At 42.8% G+C, this 25,422-nt stretch overlaps 1 protein-coding gene across 1 annotated transcript in view; it reads right to left on the reverse strand.

Annotated features, from left to right (window-relative positions):
* Positions 1–7,551: 7,551 nt before the first annotated feature.
* znf574 (zinc finger protein 574) overlaps positions 7,552–25,422 on the reverse strand; it is a 33,012-nt gene continuing 15,141 nt past the window's right edge. Inside the window, exons 4-10 of the mRNA XM_080426324.1 lie at positions 24,499–24,677; positions 23,733–23,912; positions 22,945–23,042; positions 21,137–21,231; positions 18,404–18,552; positions 17,351–17,638; positions 7,552–8,789 (exon numbers count right to left, since the gene is read on the reverse strand). Of these exons, the coding sequence (XP_080282450.1) occupies positions 8,145–8,789; positions 17,351–17,638; positions 18,404–18,552; positions 21,137–21,231; positions 22,945–23,042; positions 23,733–23,912; positions 24,499–24,677 (1,634 nt within the window). The 3' untranslated portion in view covers positions 7,552–8,144. The remainder of the gene's footprint in view (positions 8,790–17,350; positions 17,639–18,403; positions 18,553–21,136; positions 21,232–22,944; positions 23,043–23,732; positions 23,913–24,498; positions 24,678–25,422) is intronic.

Here is a 25,422-nt window from a genome sequence, read left to right on the forward strand (position 1 = left end):
CATGCTGGTGGGATGGCACTTCTCATGTTGGCTGACAGTGTTAGCCAAATGCTGAATGGCAGCGACTAATTACACAGTAGGGAGCTGGCGGTGAAAAAAAGTGAAGAAGCGGTGATCAAATGTAATAGTTGTCACTAGATTTCATCAGCACGCATGTCATGACTTATCAGGCTCATTGTGCGTTAATTGCTTGACATGCATGCCGAAACGATCCCCTGTGGCTGCATAAAATATAGACTAGCCTACTTAAAAAAAATATTTTACTGCTTGCTGAAGAGCCAGAGAACATGGGATGGGGCAAAGTAATAACATGTATAATAATAATTTGTACTGTTATTAGAGGGTGTATTTGACAGGATTTATATTATTGCCGGCTATTATTGGCCCTCCCACACCAACACTTTCTGATATGAACGATAAAGCCATCACACGTTTAGCACTCATAATAGCAAATGACACTGATCATCCCCCTCAATCCTCACTTTTCAATCAAGCCATCTGGACGCAGATACAGAAATTTGAAATGGCAAAAAGTTCATTTTAATAGGAGTTGTGTCCATTTAGCCATTGCTGCACTAAACAGACTGCCTCCTGATAGGTTGGTTTGTGTATCCTGGGGACTTCATGTATTGTCTTGGTGTTATGCTGTATTGTGTTATATTGTTGTGTGTTTTTTCTGTTGAACAGACTGTGAGACTGAATTTCCCTATGGGACAATAAAGACGGATGATGATTATATCAAATTATGTACAGTACCTACTAGGTAGCCTATTTTAAACGCAGCATGAAATGTTCAAGATCATATTTTTTTATCAATGAGGAAAAACCCTATAGGCATATTAGTCCAATATTTCATGATTTGGAACGAATTGTAATATTTCTTCTTCTTGTGTTGCTTTCTAACATTCCATAGGATTGCTTCGAAATCATGATACAGAAATACAGGATTCTTCTGTGTTTATAGGCCTATTATATCATAAAATCATATTATATAATAATTATATAATGTAATCTTGAGCATAGCCTACTTCTAATTAAACTTGTTGATTCATTCTTTTGAGACATAAAGATGAGAGAAAGTTATAAAGGTCTAATATGAGCTTGCTATTGAAGAGCTGTCTCTAAACTAGACTGATACTGGTCCTTAAGAAACAGTGTGGGCTCCATCTAAAACAAATAGATGACGTCATCCATTGACTGCCAATGTAAAATATTTCAGAAAGTAAAACATGTAGAAAAGTTTCAAAAAAGCCCCCCGCTGTTCCCGAAGAATACGATCAATTTAAAGTTTGAATGAAGCTTCTAGGTGAAAGTATGACGGAGCTAAAGCGGGCCAAAGTTTTCAGGAAACTAAAGAAATATATAGTCTAAGTATACCTGTAGAATAGTGAGAACAACATAACTTCGTCTCTCTCCATGGAGTTCGATCCCACTAATTAAAAAGGTAAATGTCTCTACCTGCATACAGTACTTTAAGAGAGGATGTTGAACTTTTTCTCACCATTTGTTTTTTTATGGCAAAGAATAGGCAATGTTCAGTTATATTACTGTATCAAACTTTCCCCCCTACATACAGCAGGCTACCTAGAGCAATCTCTGATGGCATCCCATAACTGTAGGCTATATGGAGGCCTACCACCAGTTCTCAACATGAAGTCCGGGGAACCCAGGGGTCCACGGGACCCCTGTTAAATGATTGATAACTAGAAAAAGTGCTCCCCGGAGCACAGGTCTCCGCCAGGTCAGGTACGTTATTGTAGCCTCCTGGTGGCGCTATAATAGGCCAATGTGAAAAGGGTTGCCTTTCATGGCAATCGGACACTGCATTCATGGTTTGAGGCATTTTGTGCCAAAAATGTGTTTTGCTAAATTAGACCTGCTGCTGGTGCTATAACAGGCAAATTTGAAAAGGGTCGCATTTCTTCCTCGGCCTAGTGGGAATGCGTGTGTGAAATTTCACGGAAATCGTTCATGATTTGAGGCATTTTGTTCAAAACGGACCAATCCTGCAAACTTTGGAAGCCAACCTTAGCCAATCAAGATGGAATATGGAAAATCGGACAGATCCGTGTTGATCACATGACTATAGAGATAATGTGTACTGATTTGCGTGATGTTTGGATACAATCTGTAGGAGTAATATAAAAAAATGGGTTTCGCACAAATCGGCCTCCTGGTGGCACTATAACAGGCCCATGTAAAAAATTGGGCCAGAGGTTCTGAATTGGCATCCAGGGAGTGTGTGTGCACAGTTTCGCAGCGACCGGGCCAACGGTGCCGGAGATTAGCTGCTCACAGACAGATGGACACACGGACACACGGACGGATGGACACACGGACGGACGGACACACGGACACACTGGCGGAAGGACAGGGGGCAAAACATACTCTCTCGCCAGGCCTTTCGGCCTGGGGGAGACGATTAGGAACCAAATGGACTCTTACAGATCTGTAACTCTGAGAGTTACACTTTGGACACTCTCAGACTGAAATGAACACTGAGGATGTGAGGTCTGGATTGGGCTCCCAGAGATTTTTTTTTTCTTTTTTACAGGGGTCCGTGGCCTAATGCATATCAAACTGGGGGTCCTTGAAATGAAAAAGGTCGAGAAACACTGGGCTATATACAACGTCATCGCATAATACTGGATTCCTTCAACAACATAAAAAATGACAGATATTCGTAGTCGCCATGCTACCATGCGGAGGTAGGGGGGGGGGGGGTGTTAACATTATATAAAGACGTCACGTCCTCCACCTGCACGGGACAGTGTGATGTCAGCGAGTTTCCTGCTGTGAACGCTGATCGTGCACCTTCTCCCTCCTGGGGCGCGCGCGGGTATTTTTAGTGTTTATATAAAAAAGGAGGTGGGATTCAAAGGGTTGCCCAGGGTGAGAGCAGCTATACTTCACGTCCTTATGTTGCGCTTTATTCCCTATATAGCATCCAAGGACGTTGTTAAATCAGATGCTTATTTATAGGGCCATGTGGCTCATTGAAGCCACTTGACCATTTCACTTGGTTTACTCTGCTTAGATACATTCAGTATGAGAATCGTTTTCATTTTCTCCGTTTGCTGTCTTAACTGCCATGAATTATTCAGACGCAACCCCCAAACCCGCACATGACTTAATTATGCCTACTGTATATAGCCTATATTATTTCATATATTATAATTATAGGCCTATATTATTTTAAATGGAGTGGAAGGGTTTATTATGATTTTATTGTGCTCCTCAGCTCATTTCAGGACTCCATGTAATCAAAGAATATATTCCTCTAAAAGGGAAGCGCTTCACGTTCAAATTGTCTTCCACTTTATTTGTCAATAAACTCAAGAACAAAAACTAATTTATCTTGTGGCAGATCATATAGGCCCCCCACAAGCTTCAAGGGCCCTGCTACAAATACTGAGTAGACACATACAAATAGCAGCCTACTTAGAATCTGGGGCAGACACATATCTTTAGAGATATTTTAGAGAAGATATCAAGAATAGGTTGTTCTTGTGATCATTTCACAGCGGAGCCATCCCCTTCTGGCCCGACAGTGTCCATTATTATTATTGATCTACTGTCTACTGTATTTTCCACTTGTGTTCACAATGATTTTGCCCTCTCTCTTTCTCCTTAGTTTGATGTGCAGCAAAGGAGTCCCATCCACATAACAAACTATAGAATAACACAATAAGTATACTATACTTGTTATTCTCACCAGTGTAACGAGAGGCTAGGACATGCTGACAAACCAGTGAAAGCTTAACCCATTAAGGCCTGAGGTTCCGATTCTGCAAAATGTCTTCTAAACGGTTTTCTGAAAAAAGCATGTTTCTATATCAGTGGTTTTCAAACTTTTTCATGTCAAGGACCCCCAAAATGATATGAATTTGGCCGCGGACCCCCAACTCAAAATATTTTGTTCCAGGGACCCCCCAGAACCAAAGATTTGAGTTAAAAATATTCGCTTTAAAACTATATATATTCCAAGATTTGCACACATTTTCACGATTTTTCAAAAATAGCAGATCTACAAGCTCGTAGCGCGGCACTCGGTGCCGCGCTATGAGCTTGTAGATCTGCTATTTTTGAATAGCCAAAGTGTAAAATTATGCTTTTTTTTGCTCAAATCTAAAAAGTGACACAGGTCTCATTGGGTTAAAATATGTAGTGTTTGTTAAAGTGTTCAGTAAATGTAAAGTAAGTGATCGCAAGTCATTCCAATTCATTCATTACATTTTGGGGTGCCTGGTGGCTCAGTGCACAGACCATACGGTATCGTCTCTGTCGGATGGATTCAAATCCACCCGACAGAGTATCCTGTGTAGAATAAAGCATACAAATAAATCTTTAATTACTTTTCAATGTAGTGTAAATCAAATGAATCACCATAACCGTTTAATTCTATAGGACTTTGAATCAGAAACTGCCAGTAACGGAATGAAAGCCGATACCATGTAATGGTGCACACGTCCAGAGTGTGCCTTTAGAACTTCCAGTGTTCTAATGTTACATGTCAGTCATTTAAGCTCATTGGTTCTCAAAGTGAGGTCCGGGGACCCCCAGGGGTCCTTGGGGGGTACCAGGGGGTCCCCAGCAAAATGTGTTAATACAGTATAGCGTCACAATTATTTTAACCACTTTGACCATATTTTATACTTTGGCTATTCAAAAAATAGCAGATATACAAGCTCATATGAGCTTGTATATCATATGAGCTTGTATATAAGCTCATACAAGCTATGAGCTTGTAGATCTGCTATTTTAGGGGGGTCCTTGACATGAAGAAGTTTGAGAACCACCATTTAGCTGACACTCATCACTTGATTTATACTCACAGCCAGTCAGGGGGGGGGTTCAGTGTCTTGCTCAAGGACACACGGTTGCAGTGGCGGTTTAAATGGAAACTTTCCCTGATACGGGATGCTCATGCCAGCCACTGGAACCCTGTGGTTGAACCCGTTGTTGTCAGGCAGAAACCTCTCATCTCCATATTCTAACGTAAATTGATGCCCTACTTGGGCAACAGTTTTGGACATATGAGGGTTCCACACGACAGAGACAATATACTGTATGTGTATGGACGAAACCCCACACAGGGATATCCTGTGTTCATTTAAGTGTAAAGAAAATGGGTCCAATCAGTTCAATTTTTACACCCTAAAGAGTTAAATTAAAAGAGAATTTCGCTGTGCAGACCAAACCTTTTAAAAAACAAAAAAACATAAGCGGGATGAAAAGACAAAGATTAAAATCCAAAAAGCCCTGAAAATGCGCAAAGTCCCCAGCTGCATGCTAGCTGAGGCACGGACTTTGTTGCAGGGTGTACACAATCAACAATCAGAACAGATAGCCAGACAATATACCGTCTTCTGTACAGAAATGAGATTATTATAGTGCAGAGTCAGTCTACTTCCCCCCAGAGCATAGGCCTACTGCTCTCATGACTGCACCTTCAGCAGCCAAAATCTCATTACTACCCTCTCTCTCTCTGTGTGTGTGTGTGTGTGTGTGTGTGTGTGTGTGTGTGTGTGGGGGGGGGGGGTTCGGTGTCAGGCAACAGATATGATAAATGGCACTCAACCAGAATATCAGCTCTCTAGATATGCTAGGAAAGAAAAAACATCCAGTTATTGACTGTTGCCTGTTGCCTCTCGAGAAATGCAATGAGGAGCAGCTGAATCCTCCTCAGCATTGCTCGCTCTCTCTCTCTCTCTCTCTCTCTCTCTGTCTTTATATGCTCTTCACTCTGGCAAAATGCAGCAATTTCCCTATTTTCCCCGCACAATCATCAGCATTTCTCCCTCCATGACGTGAAAACAAACTAAGACTGAATGCCTCCATGGATGTGTGTGTGTGTGTGTGTGTGTGTGTGTGTGTGTGTCTGTGTGTGTGTGTGGTGGAGGGAATGTATAAGTGTGAGTGCGTGTCACAAAACCCCCCCTGTCAGCAATCACTGGATAGGAGACAACCATAAACTGTGCTTTAGAAAAACTGTAATGGTATAACTGCAGCGCTGGCAAAACTTATATCACATTACGCCTTTTCCTATTCCGACACAAATGGGATCATTATTTTTGATAAGTATACAGCAATAGCAAGATAATTCTATAGCGCTACTTGGCACAGCAGAATGCCCCCACTTCAGCTAAATCACCACGACTCCTGTCACCACCCTGTTATTATGGTATGTACTGTACATACAACACAACACCCGTCAATAGACTACCACACCCACACCCCCCCACACACACCCCCCCCACACACACACACACACACACACACACACACACACACACACACACACACACACACACACACACACGACGATTTTATAAGGTACTGTTATGACTAGTGTTTGGGTGTGCTGGGGGGGGATTATTAATATAAATCACGGATAATCTGTTAATTAATGCATAGGATTTTATTTCCACTTTTGTACACCATTGTTCCTCATTACTTAAACCCTATACTTAGTTGACCGGAGTCCACCTGGGCTCTACAATAGGCCCTTTTTCTTTCGCTCTACGCTAAAAATCTGTTGTGAGCTTGTTGACCTGCTATTTTCGCTGAATGTTCGGCCCCAGAACAGGGACGCCAGGGTTCATGTGGTTAAGCCGATACAAAAACCTAATAAAAGATAATGTAATGCTGTCAAAGTGGGTGGGAATCTGAGGGCTGAGAGTGTATGTATTGTTTGAGTTATTTGTATTTTGTCAGTAAAAAAAGGAAATAAATGTACAATGCTGTGAAATGTACAAAGCCGACGATAATTCAATACCTGTTCAGAGTCTATGGTGAATTGCCTGTGTTGCCTTGCACTTGAAACATAAAATGATATATATATATATATATAAAAATGAAGGTACTGTTGTTCTCAACGTATGTTTGCTTCTCGCAAAAAGGCCCCGGGTATTGTTTATGTCAAAAACTGGCAATTTTACAGCAGTGCCTATAAAAACCTATCCCATCTGAACGGGAAAGGGGAGCTGCCACCCTGGTGTCAACTTCCTTAATAAAACGAAGGACGCTCGCAAATCTGAAAAGCCAAAGCGTTTTATTATAAAGAAAGCGGAACAGATTTTATTAGAGCCACTACTGGTCCATCCCAAATAAAGACTTGCGGTCGTAAATAAATGTCTATCTCTGCCATGACTTTACAATCAGCTTTTCAATCAGCTTTGAAAAGATAACGATAACATTATTAACCCCTTCAAATCCGGGAACGCATCTCAGCCATTTTAGATTTCTTTGGCTATTCAAAAATAGCAGATCCTGTATACAAGCTCATAGCGTGGCACCGAGCTTGTAGATCTGCCATTCTAGAAAGAACGTGAACATTTTGTGCAAATCTTTGAATATATATTTTTAAAGCGAACATTCGTAACTCAAATCTTTGCTTCTGGGGGTCCCTGGAACAAAAATATTTTACAAATGTTCACTTTCAAAAAAATATATTCAAAGATTTGCACACATTTTCACATTATTTTTATTTTTTTTGCAGATCTACAAGCTCATAGCGCGGCACTCGGTGCCGCGCTATGAGCTTGTATATCTGCCATTTTCGAATAGCCAAAGAAATCTAAAATGACAGAGATGCGTTCCAGGACTGAATGGGTTAAGACACATTCTGTGTTCCTGATTTCCTCTTGGTTGAGCCATGTTAAGGCTGCGGCTTTGCCACATTTTAGCCACTCAAATCCCTCCTGTTACAGCTCTCTTTAGACAGACATCTCCCTCAAAAGATTTATCACCACACAGAATAGCATATCTGATCTTTGCACTGGCTCAGAAATCCAACTATATACACATGAGGAAACTGTTACACGTCTCGATGGGCTTCAAAAAGTCAGCCTATATACCGTGCTGTGTACCTACACAATAGTCATTAGTGGGCAGCCTTGGTGCCTCAGCCTTACCATTAGGCTCCCGGGCCACGAGGTCCTGGGTTCGAATCGAACTCCCGACTCTCTCACACGTGTCCCATCTCTCTCCACTCTAAATAAAACATACAATTCCCAGAAAATATTTCTCTCCACAATTCATGCTCACAACAGACAAACTGTACATGTGTATTGCTTTTACAATGTACATATCTTGGGTGTTTTCCAATGTATTATCATTATTATTATTGTCTCGTTCTGCTCCTATACGGTCTCCTCCACAATGAACTCTATGGCGCCGTGTTCATCGGCCTGGGACTGCTGCACCACGGTGATCTCTTGACCGCCCACGGTGATGGTGGGCATGCTGATCGTCTGGCCCGCCGCCAACATGCCCGCGGGCAGGAAGACCACCTGGTTGGTGCCCTCCACCATCCCCAGCTGGTCCGACGGGATCATCATGGTCTCCGTGCCGCCCTCGCCGCCCGTCTGCAGCACGTAGATGGTCTGCACGGTGCCGGCCTCCATCTCTCCTCCTCCCGTGGTGGCCAGGGACGTCAGCACCTTGGCCCCCTCCAGCACCCTCTGCACCTGGGCCACCTGAGCCGCCTTGAGGGCCTCCTCCTCCGCCTGCTCCTGGGCGTCGCCGCCGTCGGCCGGCGGCGGCGGCAGCTCCCCGTGGAGGCGCAGGTGCTTGTCGAGGTTGGAGCGCGAGCGGAAGGCGGCGGGGCAGTGCGTGCACGGGTAGGGCTTCTCGCCGCTGTGCGTGCGGGCGTGCTCGGTGAGGCGGGCGGCGACGCTGAAGCTCTTGCCGCAGACCCAGCAGGAGAAGGGACGCACGCCGCTGTGGATGCGCTCGTGGTCCTGGAGGTGGGGGAGCTGGCGGAAGCGCTTGTTGCACACGGTGCACTGGAATGGGAGAGAGAGAGAGGGGGGTGGGAAAAGTTCAAGTGTGAGACAAAAGGGTCATCATTTGTGTTTTTCAGTGGTGTAAAGTAACTAAGTACATTTACTTAAGTACTGTACTTAAGTAAAATGTTGAGGTATTTGTACTTTACTTGAGTATTTCCAATTTCCAATACTTTTACTTCTACTCCACTACATCTCAGAGGCAAATATTGTACTTTTACTCCACTACAATTATTTGGAAACTTTAGTTACTAGTTACTTTTCAGATATAAATTATTAAATTATAAAACATACATTTGCCAATTTAGCCCTATTTTATACCTAGGCTATTTGAAAATAGCCGATCTACAAGCTCACAACGCGTCGCATCGCGACGCGTTGTGAGCTTGTAGATCTGCTATTTTCAAATATTTAGTACTTTTACTTTTGATACTTTAAGTACATTTTGATGCCAATACTTTTGTACTTTTATTCAAGTACATTTTGAATTCTGGAGTTTTACTTGTAACAGAGTATTTTTATATTGCAGTATTGGTACTTTTACTTAAGTAAAGAATTTGAGTACTTTTTCCACCACTGGTGTTTTTGTATTGATCTCTCTCCCCCTCTTCCGCTGGCCACCCCTTCTTCTTCTTCCCTTTCTCTTATGGAAATAACAATAACTAACTTCACCCACTGTTTTACACCTGTAAACCCGTGATGTGACAATAAAGTTCTGATTCTGATTCATAACGGGATAAGAAAAGAAACAATTCATGGCATTCCATTAAGCCAATATACCTTGCCACACGATGAATAGCAAAAATAAACGTTTCTGAAGATTTTCTTCTATGACACGGCAGTTTTAAAGTGGTTAAAAGGGCAATACTACTGTATATAGCCCACTGACTTCTAGCCCACTAAACCATGTATACTTTACGTTAGAGCCAAGCCATTTTATTTATTTTTTATTATTATATTTTATAAGTCAACTTTGCAGGTGGTAAACCCACCTTGAAATGCTCTGCTTCTCCGGCTTTACATCACTATGAATAAGTAATGGATGGTTTGAAAACAATCCTTTCTCCAGGGAATATTTTCTGGCAGAGACGTACGTTCAATCTGGGCTTTCGACTGCAAGTAGTTTATACAAAGTAATGATAAAGTAACTTGGACACAGGAATAAAGGTGCCCTAAGGCTTGATTTATACTTAAGTCGGATGGCGGTGTCACGTGCCAAAAATAGCTATAAATATCTTCCAAGCTCACAACGGGGGTCACACCGCAACGCATTGTGAGCTTGTAGATCTCCTATTTAACCTGGGCTTGACCGTGGATTACCTATCTCAAGCAAGTTTCAAGTCTCTTCAAGTTTATTTTCACCAGTGGTGGAAAAAGTACTCAAATGTTTTACTTAAGTAAAAGTATCAATACAGAAATGTAGACGTACTCTGTTACAAGTAAAAGTCCCGATTTCAAAATTTACTTGTGTAAAAGTACAAAAGTATTGGTATCAAAATGTACTTAAAGTACCCAAAAAAAAGTACTAAAATGTACTAAAATGTTTGAAAATAGCAGATCTAAAAGCTCACAACGCGTCGCGATGCGACGTGTTGTGAGCTTGTAGATCGGCTATTTTCAAATAGCCTAGGTATAGAATAGGGCTGAAGTGGTTAATGTATGTTTTATAATGTAATAATTTATATCTGCAAAGTAACTAGTAACAAAAGTTTTCAAATAATTGTAGATGAGTAAAAGTACAATATTTGCCTCTGAGATGTAGTGGAGTAGAAGTAAAAATATAGACAATTGGAAATGCTCCAGTAAAGTAAAAGTACCTCAAAATTGTACTTAAGTACAGTGCTTGAGTAAATGTACTTATTTACTTTACACCACTCGATTTTCACACTGTACTGAAATGAACAGAAACCAATGGCTTCCTGGAAGGTAGGAAAAACCCTTTGAAAAAAAAGGTGTGCATTTGGAAAATGGTCGGCAGCACACCGGTAAAGAATATGTGATTTGTAGTCAATGGGGTATAACATGCAAAACCGCCGGTATGGTCCATTAACTACATGGGGACTTTATTGTTTGGTTTGAAAGCCAGGCGTGCAACACAATGCATGCTGACAATGGACAATATACACAAACCATTGAGGGCATTTTAACCCTTTCAGACCGAGAACGCATCCCATTTTAAGATTTATTTGGCTATTCAAAAATAGCAGATATACAAGCTCATAGCGCGGCACCGAGTGCCGCGCTATGAGCTTGTAGATCTGCTATTTTTTTGAAAAATCGTGAAAATGTGTGCAAAATCTTTGAATATCTGTTTTTTTCGTAGCGAACATTTTTAACTCTGTTACAACTTCTGGGGGGTCCCTGGAACAAAATATTTTGAGATGGGGGGTCCGCGGCCAAAATTCATATCATTTTGGGGGTCCTTGACATGAAAACGTTTGAGAACCACTATATAATAGCAACATGTATATTTTTTTCTTTAAAAAAAAAACTAGGATTTAGAATACATTTGTAGAATCCCCCCAGAAGCAAAGATTTGAGTAAAAAATGTTTGCTTTAATTTTTTTTTAAATATATATTCAAAGATTTGGTCAAATTTTCACGATTAAAAACGCTATGAGCTTGTATATCTGCTATTTTTTAAATAGCCAAAGAAATCTGAAAAATGACACACAGATGCGTTCCCGGTCTTAAAGGGTTAAACACTATAAAGCACAATTAAATGAACAATGTGATGTGCAGAAAATGAACATAACGAGGATAGAGAAGAAAAGGCTCAAGGGAAGAGGGGAAGGGCTGATACGAAAATTGGGGAATTATGTTCCTGTCAAAAAGCTTTCCTCTGCTGCTTTCTGTACGCTGTGAAACGGTTGGGGGAATAATATTTTGTGAGACCTCCCTTTATGTTTTTTCTGCAGAGGCAGCAACATTTGGCCAGGGGGGGGGCAACGGAGGAGCAGGGAAACAAGTTATGGGCAAAACAAAGGAGAGTGGATAAGAGAGATGGCTACATCATTGGTTCTCAAAGTGGGGTCCTTGGGGGGGGGTTCCAGGGGGTCCCCAGCTAAAGTAGTTATGGCATCACAATCATTTTAACCACTTTATCCATTTATATGTTGGCTATTCAAAAATAGCAGATGTACAAACTCACAGCGTGTCACTTCGATTTGTCACACCATATTTAGCCTCGATCTCCAGGCTTTTCTTTTTTTAGTTTTGCTCAAAAATAAGAGCCTGGACCAGCCTGTTGACCTTCCTGGAATAGGAAGTGTTTCATTTCCCCCAACCAACCAGAGTGCAGTGGGCGTCGCTCCAAATGTTGTGACGTCAGGGCTCTCAATGCTGCACGTTGAGGAGGAGGAGGGGCGTGGGGCGGGGCGGGGGCTGACGGACAGATTGATGAACCAATGGGATCCGACGGAATTTTTCTCCAGAGATTTTGAACCCGCCCCTCTAGACCAGATATCAGACACGCTAGGGCAGTCTACACCATATTTGACATCGGAGCACAAATAGAAAATGGAACTAAAGTCCACTGACTTTGCTTCATTGGCTGGTTATAAAACATAATTTGTTGTCAGCACTGTTTAACAGAAATAAGTAAACTAACTGAAACGGTGAAGCCTCATTTATTCACTGTGTGCATGGATATGACGAAGAATGCAGCCATTCAATTATGGTTTCCTTTTCTGCATAACTCATAAATGTTCAGCTTTTGTCACGATTTTAATACTGTATAGTTATTTGTGATTTGCTAAATGCAATTCAGAGATATTGCCGCATTTTATTTAAACTAATTTGGTGGTAGATGTGTAGATTTGGTCGAGTTATTATAATTTATGTCAAGAGTCTGGAAACATAATTATTTTTCTATACTCTTTTTTCTTATTTCCATATTTATCCAGACCTGGAAATGACTAAAATCTAATTACATACTTTTCCATACTTTCCAAAAAGATTTGAAAAAAAAAAAAGAAAAAAAGAATATTTATCATAAATATTCTATTCTGGGGTCGTTGGCACAAAATATTTTCAGATGGGGGTCCGCGGCCAAATAGATATCAGTTTGGGGGTCCTTGACATGAAAAGGTTTGAGAACCACTGGGCTACATGGTGGACATGTGATGGAAACGGGTGTGAGCAGTGAGCTGGCCAGTCTCTCTCCAGAGCGTTCTCATTTATAACTCAACGGTGTACCGTCCCTGCCAGGCTAACAATCACCGTTTGCTAGCTCGCCACCTGACTTATTACCTCCATAGTGGTAAATTAACCCCGGCCAAATGCCGGTCTATTTTGCAAACATTTGGCAGAATGTTGTACTCCAGACTATTTGGTGGCCCACCACCTGCCAAAGAGAAAAAAATACACTCGAGCAGGAATGTCAAATTAATCTCAGGTCATGAGCCGGGCAGGTCAAAATGCTACTTTGTGCATGCCGGAGTTTGTCTGTGCGTGCATGCACCCAATGCTGAAAGGCACAAATGTTGTACCAGTACACCAAACACAATACACAAAGTATGATGGTGGAGAACATTCTTACGCTACTGAATTAAAGGTCTGAACAGGAATGTATACACTAGTACATTTCTTTTGCATTTCATACTTTGTCAGGCGTTTGCAGGAGCTTTCAGCCGTGCAAATATTTAACCGCCTTTTCAGAGCTCACCGAAAGGCGGTGGTGCGCACTGTGCGTTCTATGACATAGCGAGTGTCCACATGGCCCTGTTAATATTATTATAATCAGAAGATTGATGGTCTATAAATGCACTAAAATATGTTGCTGTCATACTGTACTGCAGTACCATAAATGATGAATGCCACTATGTTTGTGGAAACGTTCTTTTTGTCTGCCAAGAAGCACCGCAGAGGTTTCAAACGTGTAGTCTAGTCTCTGTGATGGTGGGTAGGAACCTATAATGTTCTTAATTACACAGCGTGCCCACACAGTGATTAATGCATTGGTATTGTGCATTTTCAGGCTCTTGCTACATATAATGCCTCGGCACCAGTCAGATCCACAAACTCCTCTGTGATGTTCAAAGTACACAAATATTCCCAATTGAGCTTCAATGAGTCATGTCGGTAGCCTGACACTCAGCCTGAATTTTCATTTCGTTTCACTCCATTATTCAGTCTGAAAGCCCTCTCAATGCAGCGGAGTTCTGAGATGGGGGCGTGGCCAAAGTGGGACTCCACTATGAACCAACGCGATTGGTTCATACTGGATTGTCCCGATCCCGATTCGTCGTACAGATTTTCAACCGAGAAACACCCGCCTTCGAAAGCGTCACCAGACCCTGAATGCTAGGCAAAGGATTCAGGGGGTGGAGCCAGGCTATCATGTCGGTGCTTATAAAGAAGGCAATAAATGACTTCACAAAAATCTCCTGCAAGGTCCCTGATTCTCTCTCCCTCGTGGTCTTCAGTGCAGCGCTGGTGCACAGGGGTGAGATGACGTAAGCGGGGCCCCCTGGTGGTAGGTGTTTAGTGGGTGGGTGATTGGTTACCTGCTGCCTCCATTGTTTTACATGTTCAGTTGTTCACACACAACGGCAGCTTTAGCAGTGTGGCAGATGCAAGGGAGGAGAGAGAGCTGCTGCCATACACACAGATAGATAATAGCTGGATATGAACATTTTACTTAAAATAATTGTGTTACTTTTTTTTCCCCCTCCCCAATTCATCCCAAGTGTTGGATTAGACCCTTCGCACCTGCTCTAGAGATCAAGGTCTTTTTTTTTTTATTCTAGCAATGTCTGTGTAGCGTGTACGCTCATACACAATTGCCACCAGCACAAATACAGTTCTATTTTTTGGGCTGTGAGTGGTAACATTACATTTTTATTATACTCCAGCAGTCTGGGAAATGTTTCTGCGATCAAAGAACCAACAGAACGCGCTGTGGAGGATGTTTAGTTTCCTGCCCTGGCGTGTCGGTACGAAAGTGCTGTACTATGTTCTCACTAGGTGTAACACCAAACAGTGCAGGATGGTGATGAGATGCATTAGTCACGTATTCGAGGTTTCACTCGGCACTGGGAGTGGACCCACAGTGGCTGTGTCAGCGTCTGTGTTACTATATCGGCTTTTAATATCCAAGCTCAAACTCCTCTGTCATTCTGCTTCTTTATGTACTCAGCAAATATAGATATCCTCACTCGGTGGTGTCTGCTACTACAGTCAGTGTATTTGATTTAAATTAACGTTCTCCCACCAGCTGCTACCTGTACATCCGAGTTCTATAAAGCCCCTTGAAACTCATTCTGTGGCACGGCTCTGATAGACAAGCCTTAAGCTAAATCCATATACATTAAATCAATTTTCGACAGTGGCTCCCGTGGGTGGGGAGGGGGGGGGGGGCTGGAATGGGTTGCTCTGGTTGAGGTCCCTGCCCAGTCACCAGTGCAGCGGGGGAGAGAGAGAGAGAGAGAGAGAAAGAGAGGGAGGAGAGGGACAAAGATGGACAGAGAGAGAGAGAGTCCCAGAATAGTAACACCCACAGAGGAAAGCTGACAGGCCCTAACTCAGCCCGTCATTAATCACAGGTACACAGAGAGGAGATGGGAGGGGGCGCCCCCGGGGCACGCACGCACGCACACACACACGCACACGCACACACACACGGCCCAGAACCAAAGAAATGGCTAGCGGTCGGTGGGTGTGTCTGTGGGGGAGTTGGTTGTTTGAAGCAGTACTGGATTTCAATTTGATAAACTGGTGCTTTAAGATAAGGTTGTGTTGGAAGGGGGCGGGTGGGCCTGGGCCGTGAAGATGGAAAAAGGGTTGGCTCCTCCTGAGTGGTTGGGAGGGCGCAGGTGATTTATAGAAGCAGCAATATTCACTCTGCCTGGTAAACAGGTGTTTAGCAGCTTCAACACATGCACATCTTTACGCATACAAACACACACACATGCAGGGCAGGCTCACACACATTTCCACCACTCAAACCCGCCCATCCATTTAGTAACACATGGTCTGGTCAACCCGCCACAGACCTTTTCAGCCATGACCCAGAAATATTGATCCATGCTCGTCACGTCAACCCAATGCAGTATTTATTAATGATAACTAATTGACTGCCGTTTGACTGCAGCCATGTTTTCAGTAATTGAACGCTAAAGAAAGGGACAAAATGTACAGACAGACAGACATTAACCCATTAAGACCGGGAACGCATCTGTGCCATTTTTTTTTATTTCTTTGGCTATTCAAAAATAGCAGATATACAAGCTCATAGCACGGCACCGAGTGCCGCGCCATGAGCTTGTAGATCTGCTATTTTTTTGAAAAATCGTGGAAAATCGTCGGTCTTTGAATATATATATTTTTAAAGGGAACATTTGTAACTCAAATCTTTGCTTCTGGGGGATTCTACAAATGTCTTCTAAATCCTAACAGTTTTTTGAAAAAAAAGTATATAATATCAGTGTTTCTCAAAAATGATATGTATTTGGCCATGGACCCCCATCTCAAAAAATTTAGTTCCAGGGACCCCCAGAAGTTGTAACAGAGTTAAACATGTTCGCTTTAAAAGATATAATATTCAAAGAATTGCACAAATTTTCACGATTTTTCAAAAATAGCAGATCTACAAGCTCGTCTATTTTCGAATAGCCCAAAGAAATCTAAAAATGACACACAGATGCGTTCCCGGTCTTAAAGGGTTAATAATCCCTAGCTGTAATGTTTTCAAAGGCCTCGTCGTCTGGGGCGTAGCGGAGGAGGACACAGGTGCTCAGAGTTGCCAGGGGCGGTGTGTTTACAAAAGGTTTATTGGCAAAAAGGCTTTATACGTTTCTGCACAAAAAAAAAAGGCAAAGTGCACTCAAGACAAAATTCAAGGTCATCCTCTGCCAAAACTCTTTTTTTGTGAAGTTCAAGGGATTCAAGAAAATCTCACGACTGAAAATGTGCTTTTATAAAAATATCCGACATATTTAGGGGTTTATGGAAGATGCTTCTGAACGTGTATTCTATTGCTAGTTTGACTAATTCAAATAGTCTTTAACTTTAATATATATATCATTCTCAACCAGTGGTCCGGGGACCACCAGTGGTCCTTGGGGGTGTACCAGGGGTCCCCAGCGAAATTAGTTGACATAGCGTCACAATCATTTTAACCACTTAGCTTTGGCTATTCAAAAATAGCAGATATACAAGCTCATAGCGCGGCACCGAGTGCCGCGCCATGAGCTTGTAGATCTGCTATTTTTTGAAAAATCTTGAGTTTTTAACTCAAATCTTTGCTCCTGGGGGTCCCTGGCACAAAACATTTTCAGATGGGGGTCCGCGGCCAAATCCATATCAATTTAGGGGACATTGGCATGACAAGGGTTGAAAACCACTGGTTTAGGGTTATGCACGATTTATACCTGGATACGCATCGTGTCCGCGGCGCGTTTTAGAGCTTTGTAGATCGGCTATTTTCGGAGCGTGACACCCACCCACGCAGAGCCAAATGAACAGTGCAACCGATGCAACGACAGCCTGGGCGGCGGGCCCACACAGCCATCCATCCACACCCCCCACCCCCCGTCCCGTGGCTTTCTGCTCCTCCTCACCTCAAAGGGCCTCTCGTCCGTGTGGGTCCTCATGTGGACGTTGAACGTGGAGGTGTAGGCGAACTCCTTGAAGCAGATGTCACAGCTGAAGCGCGGGCGGCCCTTGGAGCGGACCGCGTTGCCCTGCATGTGGGCCACCATGTGCTCCTCCAGGGCGCCGTTGGAGGCGAAGCGCCGCCGGCAGGGCGTCACGGGGCACTTGAGGGGCGTCTGGCCCGTGTGGGACAGCCGATGGAGGTCCAGGCCCTCCTGGGTCATGCAGCGGTGGCCGCACAGGTCACACTCCACCTGGGGGGGGGGGGGGGGGGGGGGTTTTGAACGGAAGGACAGAGGAACTGAAAAGTCCAGTTTGTTGCGATCAAAAGAAAACAGTATACTAAACTAAACACTAAACACCAATCTATATACTTGAACAATGAATGGCAAAAAATAGACGATCTACAAGCTCATTGCAACTATTGCCATTTCTGCCATTTACAAATATTTCGGAAAACATTTTCGCCTGTAAATGACATGCAAAAAATAGCAGTGGTGGAAAAGTACTCAAATGTTTTACTTAAGTAAAAGTATCAATACTGCAATGTAAAAGTACAAAGTACAAAAGTATTGGTATCGAAATGTACTTAAAGTACCAAAAGTAAAAGTACTAAAATGTTTGAAAATAGCCTATGTATAAAATAAGGGCTAAAGTGGTTAATTTAATGTATGTTTTACAATATAATAACTTAACTAGTAACTAAAGTTGTCAAATAATTGTAGTGGAGTAAAAGTATAATATTTGCCTCTGAGATGTAGTGGAGTAGAAGTAAAAGTACTGAAAATTGGAAATACTCCAGTAAAGTAAGAAATACCTCAAAATTGTAAAAAAAAAGTACAGTACTCGAGTAAATGTACTTAGTTACTTTAAACCACTGAAAACTAGGGATGCTAGGTTGAAAGTGGCTAAGACAATCAAAGGAATGTCACTTTAGAGGGAGGACACGGCTGAAAAACAACCCCCCCCCCCCCCCCCCAAATGAACCACAATGGAGAACTTTGGCCCGTCTTCCTCACCTGTCCGGTGCAGCGCCCCCTGCCCTGGCCCCGCCCTCGGCCCATGTTCCTGTCCTGCTCGTTGGTGGGACAGCGCTGCAGGTGGATGTCCAGCACAGACTGGTTGATGAACTGGGAGGTGCAGTGCTCGCACGTCGCCGGCTCCTTGTCTGGGTGAGCACAACAACACGACGGCGGTAATATGGGGGTTATAGAAGTGAACGCTAACGTTGGAGAGAAGCAGACACGTTCACGCTGCTGTCTGATGACTGACTGCTTTAGTGCCTACGTTGTTGAGGTAGGTAGGTAGCAGTGGTGGGAAAAGTACTCAAATTCTTTACTTAAGTAAAAGTACCAATACTGCAATATAAAAATACTCTGTTACAAGTAAAAGTCCGGAATTAAAAATTTACTTGAGTAAAAGTACAAAAGTGTTGGCATAGAAATGTACTTAAAGTACCAAAAGTAAAAGTACTAAATATTTGAAAATAGCAGATCTACAAGCTCACAACGCGTCGCGATGCGACGCGTTGTGAGCTTGTAGATCGGCTATTTTCAAATAGCCTAGGTATAAAATAGGTTTAAAGTGGTTAATGTATGTTTCATTATATCATAGTTTATATCTGAAAAGTAACTAGTAACTTTTCTAACTAGTAACTAGTAACTATTTGCCTCTGAGATGTAGTGGAGTAGAAGTAAAAGTATTGGAAATTGGAAATACTCAAGTAAAGTACAAATACCTCAAAATTGTACTTAAGTACAGTACTTAAGTAAATGTACTTAGTTACTTTCCACCACTGGTAGGTAGGCAGGTAGAAACACACACACATTCACACACTCTCTTGCTGCTTGTTCTAAAGCGCGAGCAATATAAATAGTCCAAAATGTGGATAAAATGTTCTGGGAAATAATCCATACCCAATCATCGGGGCACTTCACCTGGCCCGAAGTTACAGTAACACTATATAGGTTGATGGTTCATCAGTTAGCTCAGGGGTACTAGCCAACCTTTACTATCAAAAGAGACATTTCTTTGGCCAATAAATAAATACAAATTCTGTCTGGAGCTGCAAAACATACTTTAATGTATTCACCGCACATCAATCCTGAGCTGCAGCCTGCCACAACACTAGCAGCACCGGTGGAGTTTGGAGGTGTGATTCAACTCTTAAAATGTACTCAGCTCTACATTACAATTAGAAACATTTACCATTTAGTCATTTCCATATTTTTTTTTGGCCAAAGCAACAGGGAGCCTCACTGGAGAGTTTGCCAACCCTGAGATGGCCTATACTGTAGGCTGTGAGCATCTTTACACACGGTTAACCAGGGAGCTATCCAGCCAGCTCCCTGGTGGGAGCTTCAATTTAGACCTTTAACCCTTTAAGACCGGGAACGCATCTGTGTGTCATTTTAAGATTTCTTTGGGCTATTCAAAAATAGCAGACCTACAAGCTCATAGCGCTGCACCCAGTGCCGCGCTACGAGCTTGTAGATCTGCTATTTTTTGAAAAATCGTGAAAATGTGTGCAAATCTTTGAATATCTATTTTTCCATAGCAAACATTTTTAACTCTGTTACAACTTCTTGGGGGTCCCTGGAACAAAATATTTTGAGATGGGGGTCCACGGCCAAAATTCATATAATTTTGGGGGTCCTTGACATGAAAATGTTTGAGAACCACTGGTTATAGCAACATAATTTTTTTTTCAGATTTGAGTTACAAATGTTTGCTTTGAAAAATATATAAATTCAAAGATTTGCTCAAATGTTCACGATTTTTCAAAAATAGCAGATCTAAAAGCTCATGAGCTTGTAGATCTGCTATTTTTGAATAGCCAAAGAAATCTTAAAATGACACAGACGTGTTCCCGGTCTTAAAGGGTTAATAAGGATGATCTCAGCCTATGGCCCTGGATTGATTAATGGATCAATCTCTCCAATCATCTCTCGCAGAGGTAGGGCAATGAAACCATAGCACCCCCCCCCCCCCCCCCCCAACCAAACCCCCTGACGCAAGACGCTGTGCCCCCCACCCCCACCCCAACCCCCCCCCCCCCTTCCCCATTTCTTGGGCCGAGGCTAATGAGGTTTCTGTGACAACGCCCCACCTGATTAAAACCGAGCATCAACATGTTTGACCCAATTTGTTTACCTCCTCCTCCTCCATTCCACATGGGACACGGATCAATGGCACTTCATTGACCTAATGTGTCCGATGGTGGTGGTGGCGGTGGGCGGGGGGCACACATACGATCCACAGACGTATACATAATAAACAAGGTAGGCCACCACAGGGACACTGAAGAGGCCATTTATTGCAGACTTTGCATCAATCAATAGTAATTCACTGTAAGCCAAAGTGATAGGAGCATCATATTTAATAGCTTCCCATTAAGAACTAAGCGAGTGGTTAAGCCGGCTTCTGGATTCCTGACATGTACTGAAAACGCCGTCTGGTCTTACCTTCGTTAATCCGCCTGAACACCTCTGCACTAAATAGAAATGCAGATCAAAAGTTGGAACGTGACGTGGGGGAAAGGGCAGGAAAATAACAATAATCACGGATAGGGCGAGAATACAAAGACGTTGGACACTAAGCGCCGGGGGGGGGGCGATTCAAAAGGCACACTGACAACAGAGACAAATGGGACGGAGTCCGTCCGCCGCGACTGGTACGCCCCACGCTTGGGGGCCATTTGAGAACGTCAAGGAGACAAAGGTCAATGCTGTTGCTGAGCCCTGAACTCTGACCTTGGTGAGAGAGCGAGTGCAGGTCCAGCTCCTTCCTGCGTTTGAAGGCCACTCCGCACTCTGGGCAAGGGAATGGATGGGTGGTATGGAGGAGTCTGTAGAACACACACACACACACACACACACACACACACACACACACACACACACACACACACACGTCAGAAAGAGAGGATGATGAACCTTATGTCCTTCTGTGCGCTATTAATACAGTGATACTTTTTCAAATTGCAGGGGGTTTTTTTACCCGGCAACAGAGAAGAAAAAAAACATCTAGTCAAGGGGGAGAGAGAGCAAGAGGAGTCAAAAAGCATAATAATGACACCTTTTGCCTGCATGTAGTAATCGTACCGCAATATGTGCAATTTTGTAGATGCCCCATCCCTCTCAAGGACACGTTTAATCCGCCATAAAAAGAGGAAAATAACTCTGTGTTTGCTGTAAGCTGCCAACCCTGGATGTCACTCGTATGGGGATTATTATTCACCTATGTGCTTAGCCATGCTTCACGTTAAATATGGGGTATTAGCCACATGTACATAATAGCTGGAGATAAAAAGAACCACTGCAGGGAGGGGGAGTCAGAGAGAAAGGACATAAAGGACTATATTTATCCATCACATAATGTTACGCTCGATATATCCATGCTTCCACAGTGGAGGAGACATGGAGTGGGTTGGGGGCATCAGGGTTGCGTTTCACTGCCCGCAAATCGGGTCCTATTTGGATGGTCTGCAGTAATCGGTACAGACACAGCACCACGGTAACAGCAGAGAAACATAATGCTCCGCTGGAAAATACATTCCACTCCATGTATTATGTATGGCACACAGCTACAGGTAATGGATTTGTAAAGTACTTAACCGCATAGGCCTCTGCGAAGCGCGATGCCAGAGATTATTTGCGGAGACATGCATGGGAGGGTCTGGCTGGTTCTCCCTGCCATGCCGGGTAGACAATAGCAATCAATATTTCAGGGACGGTCGGACCCCGAGACAGCTGGGAGAATTAAAATTGCAGCCGGGGGTCAACCTCTTTTCCCAGCCAAATATTCTCTAATGAGTAAAGGAGAGCTGGTATACGTGCACCCTGAATACACACGCAAAGACTTCCTTCTTCCACCCCAGAACTACCGACTAAGAGCGAAGGCTCAAGGGTAACAGTTCATTGGCTCACAGAGCACGCCCGCCTGTTGGTTCAGTGGGGGATCACTGGCAAGCCAGTCGTATGCTCTCTCTCTTTCACCCCAGTGTTAACGAGACTGAGTCAGTGACACTTTCCTCTGCTCTCCACCGTCCTGGACACTTAGCGCTATCATCTTAAATTTACCCGGCCTCTACCTGTCAATCATCTGCAGGCTAGGGCTCAAGGGCGCCGAGACATCTCAGACTCTAGGTGCCTGTGCATGTGTTTGTGTGTGTGTTTAGTATACAGCTTAAAGGCCTTGGCTCAGTGGTCTGACACGGCTCAGTTGATGCACATCTACTTGGTGCTAGAGGGAGCGTCGGTTTATCTAAATCCTGTACTGGGCTGGTCTGGTCTGCATTCTAATGTACTTACAACTGTAAACAAGATTGTAATCATTTGACATGACCCCCCCACCCCGCCAGGTTGTTGGGAGAAGCTCCTGTTCTGATTCCAAGTGAAGAAACGTTTACTTTTTTAGAACAGTAGAATGGGAGGAGCCGGAAACCCCCCCACAGGCACAGATGATCGATCATACACTAGGGAGGCGATGTGTGCCATAACTAACAGATGGGGGATCGAAGAAAACACTCTGAATCTAATGCTGGAAAAACCATCCTCACTTGTGGTGATTGAGCTGGTCCTCAGTGTTGAATCTGGAGGGGCAGTGGTCACAGGGAAAGAGCCGGGCTGCTCCGTCGATGTCCAGTGTATAAACCCGCTGAGAGAAGGAACAATTGACACAGAGATCACGGGAAAATATTTTATAATTGAATTAATTGATTAACCCATTAAGACCGGAAACGCATTTTACGATTACTTTGACTATTCAAAAATAGCAGATCTACAAGCTCATAGCGCGGCACCGAGTGCAGCACTATGAGCTTGTAGATCTGCAAAAAAAAAAAAAAACGTGAAAATGTGTGCAAATCTTTGAATATATATATATTTTTGAACATTTGTAACTCAAATCGTATTGCTTCTGGGGATTCTACAAATGCCTTTTAAATCGTAACAGTTAAAATAAACTTATGTTGCTTTAATATCAGTGGTTCTCAAACTTTTTCATGTCAAGGACCACCCAAAATGATATGTATTTGGCCGCGGACCCCTATCTTAAAATATGTCGTTCCAGGGACCCCCCCAGAAGCAAAGATTTGAGTAAAAAATAAATCGCTTTAAAAATGTGATATATATTCAAAGATTTGCACTAAATTGTCACGATTTTTTTTTAAATTGCAGATCTACAAGCTCATACCATAGCACTCGGTGCCGCCCTATGAGCTTGTAGATCTGCTATTTTTGAATAGCCCAAAGAAATCTTAAAATGACACACAGATGCGTTCCCGGTCTTAATGGGTTAAAAAACATAAAAGTGCGGAGCAAAGAAAGTGGTCAATAAAATATTTACCGGTTTGCGTCCGCGTTTGCGTGGCGGCTCCCCGGAGACGTGCGTGCGTTGGTGTCTCCTCAGGTTGGTGGCCTGCGTGAAGTTCTTGCCACACGTTTCACAGTGATACGGCTTGGTGCCCATGTGGTTCATGGTGTGTCGCAGGAGGCTCTGGGAGTTACTGAAGGACTTTTTACACACCTTCACAGTACGATGGAAAAACAGAACCATTATCACTGCAATACTGAATTATTATCATTATTGTTTTATCACACAATACACTCAAGTAGGTTTTTTAATTAACCGCACTAAAGGAATTATTCAAGAGCTGCGTTCCAAAAGGATAGATAACTACAATATGAATAATGTATTGTACAAAATGGCTGACTGTCTAAGATTAAAACTAAATAATGTGCCTTTTCAATGGAGTGCATGCGGTTGAAGTCCTTTTGTTGACAAAGCAACACTTAACAGTTTGGGATCAATATATTCTAGTAGGAAATTATTTTTAGTGCTTTGGAATCTTAATATGCTTGCTTCGTATTGAATTTGCTCCCGTTGCATTGATCCAAATATTCCAAGCAACAGAGCACACATACATCAAGTAAACCTAGTAAATAAACCCTGAAATCTATCAAATATAATGAGAATAAGGCCATGTCAAATCTATCTACAGTAACGCATCGCCATGATCAAAGTCTTCACATGTCACCTGCATGGCATGAATAGACGTTCACATCAAAACAAATTAGCAACAGCGCAGGTGACAGCTGTTTTTGATCGTCACCTTGCATGTGAAGAGCTTCTCCCCGGTGTGACTGAAGACGTGGGCGCGCAGGAAGACGCGCCGCGTGAAGGTTTTCCCGCAGTGGGGGCACACGTGGGGCAGTGAGGTACGTGCCCAGTCCTGGAGCAGCTTGGCGGGCGGAGGGAGGTTGGTGGAGTCTTCTGATTCCCTTATATCATCTGATCAAATCAAACAGACTTGAGTTCATCAAGGGCCCAAAGTGCACCGGCCTGATGGTACGATCGATTTGCAAAAATGTACCGTATAACAAATGCATGATTTTCTTTTTATTGCTTTTTAAGATGGTCAGCGAGCAAAAGCAAGCATACAGAAATTAATTAAGAGTTGGGAATTATAAAGCGTAGGGAAGTCAATGGAGGGATTTGATCCTTAGCCAATTCAGTGTGTATGTTGGTGTGTAGAGGTCAGTTTTGGGGAACCTCGTAGCTTTTTTTTTGGCCTTTTGCTTATTCTGAGGTGAGAAACTTTTTTGGGACATCAGTACATATCAATTTCCCTCTAATATTTCAGCAGTTAATCAGATTTTCATCAAATTTTTTAATCATTTCCCTAAGGCTGTCTCCTCATAGCTGAATAACCGATTAGCCTAATCAGTTGGTCATATTCAACCAAGATTTTGTTCATTAGTAGTTGCTTAATGTTTTTTTCCATGCTAAATGAAAACATTATATATAACCTTTTAATTCTGCCAGTCTATAACTTTCAATATCCAGTAGGCATTGTGAAATCAACATTAGAATGTTCAGTTCTCAACCTCACCCAACATTAAAAGGCTGGTCCCTGCAGGATTGTATTTCTTTTTACAGATTTGTCGAATAAATCACCTAATAGATTAATTGACTATTAGAATAATTTGTTTAGCCGAGGACAGCCCTCTGTGTGTAATCAATGTGAAAATAATGA

The sequence above is a fragment of the Gymnoscopelus braueri genome (genome assembly GCF_963280865.1).
Source record: "Gymnoscopelus braueri genome assembly, chromosome: 4".
NCBI lineage: Eukaryota > Metazoa > Chordata > Actinopteri > Myctophiformes > Myctophidae > Gymnoscopelus > Gymnoscopelus braueri.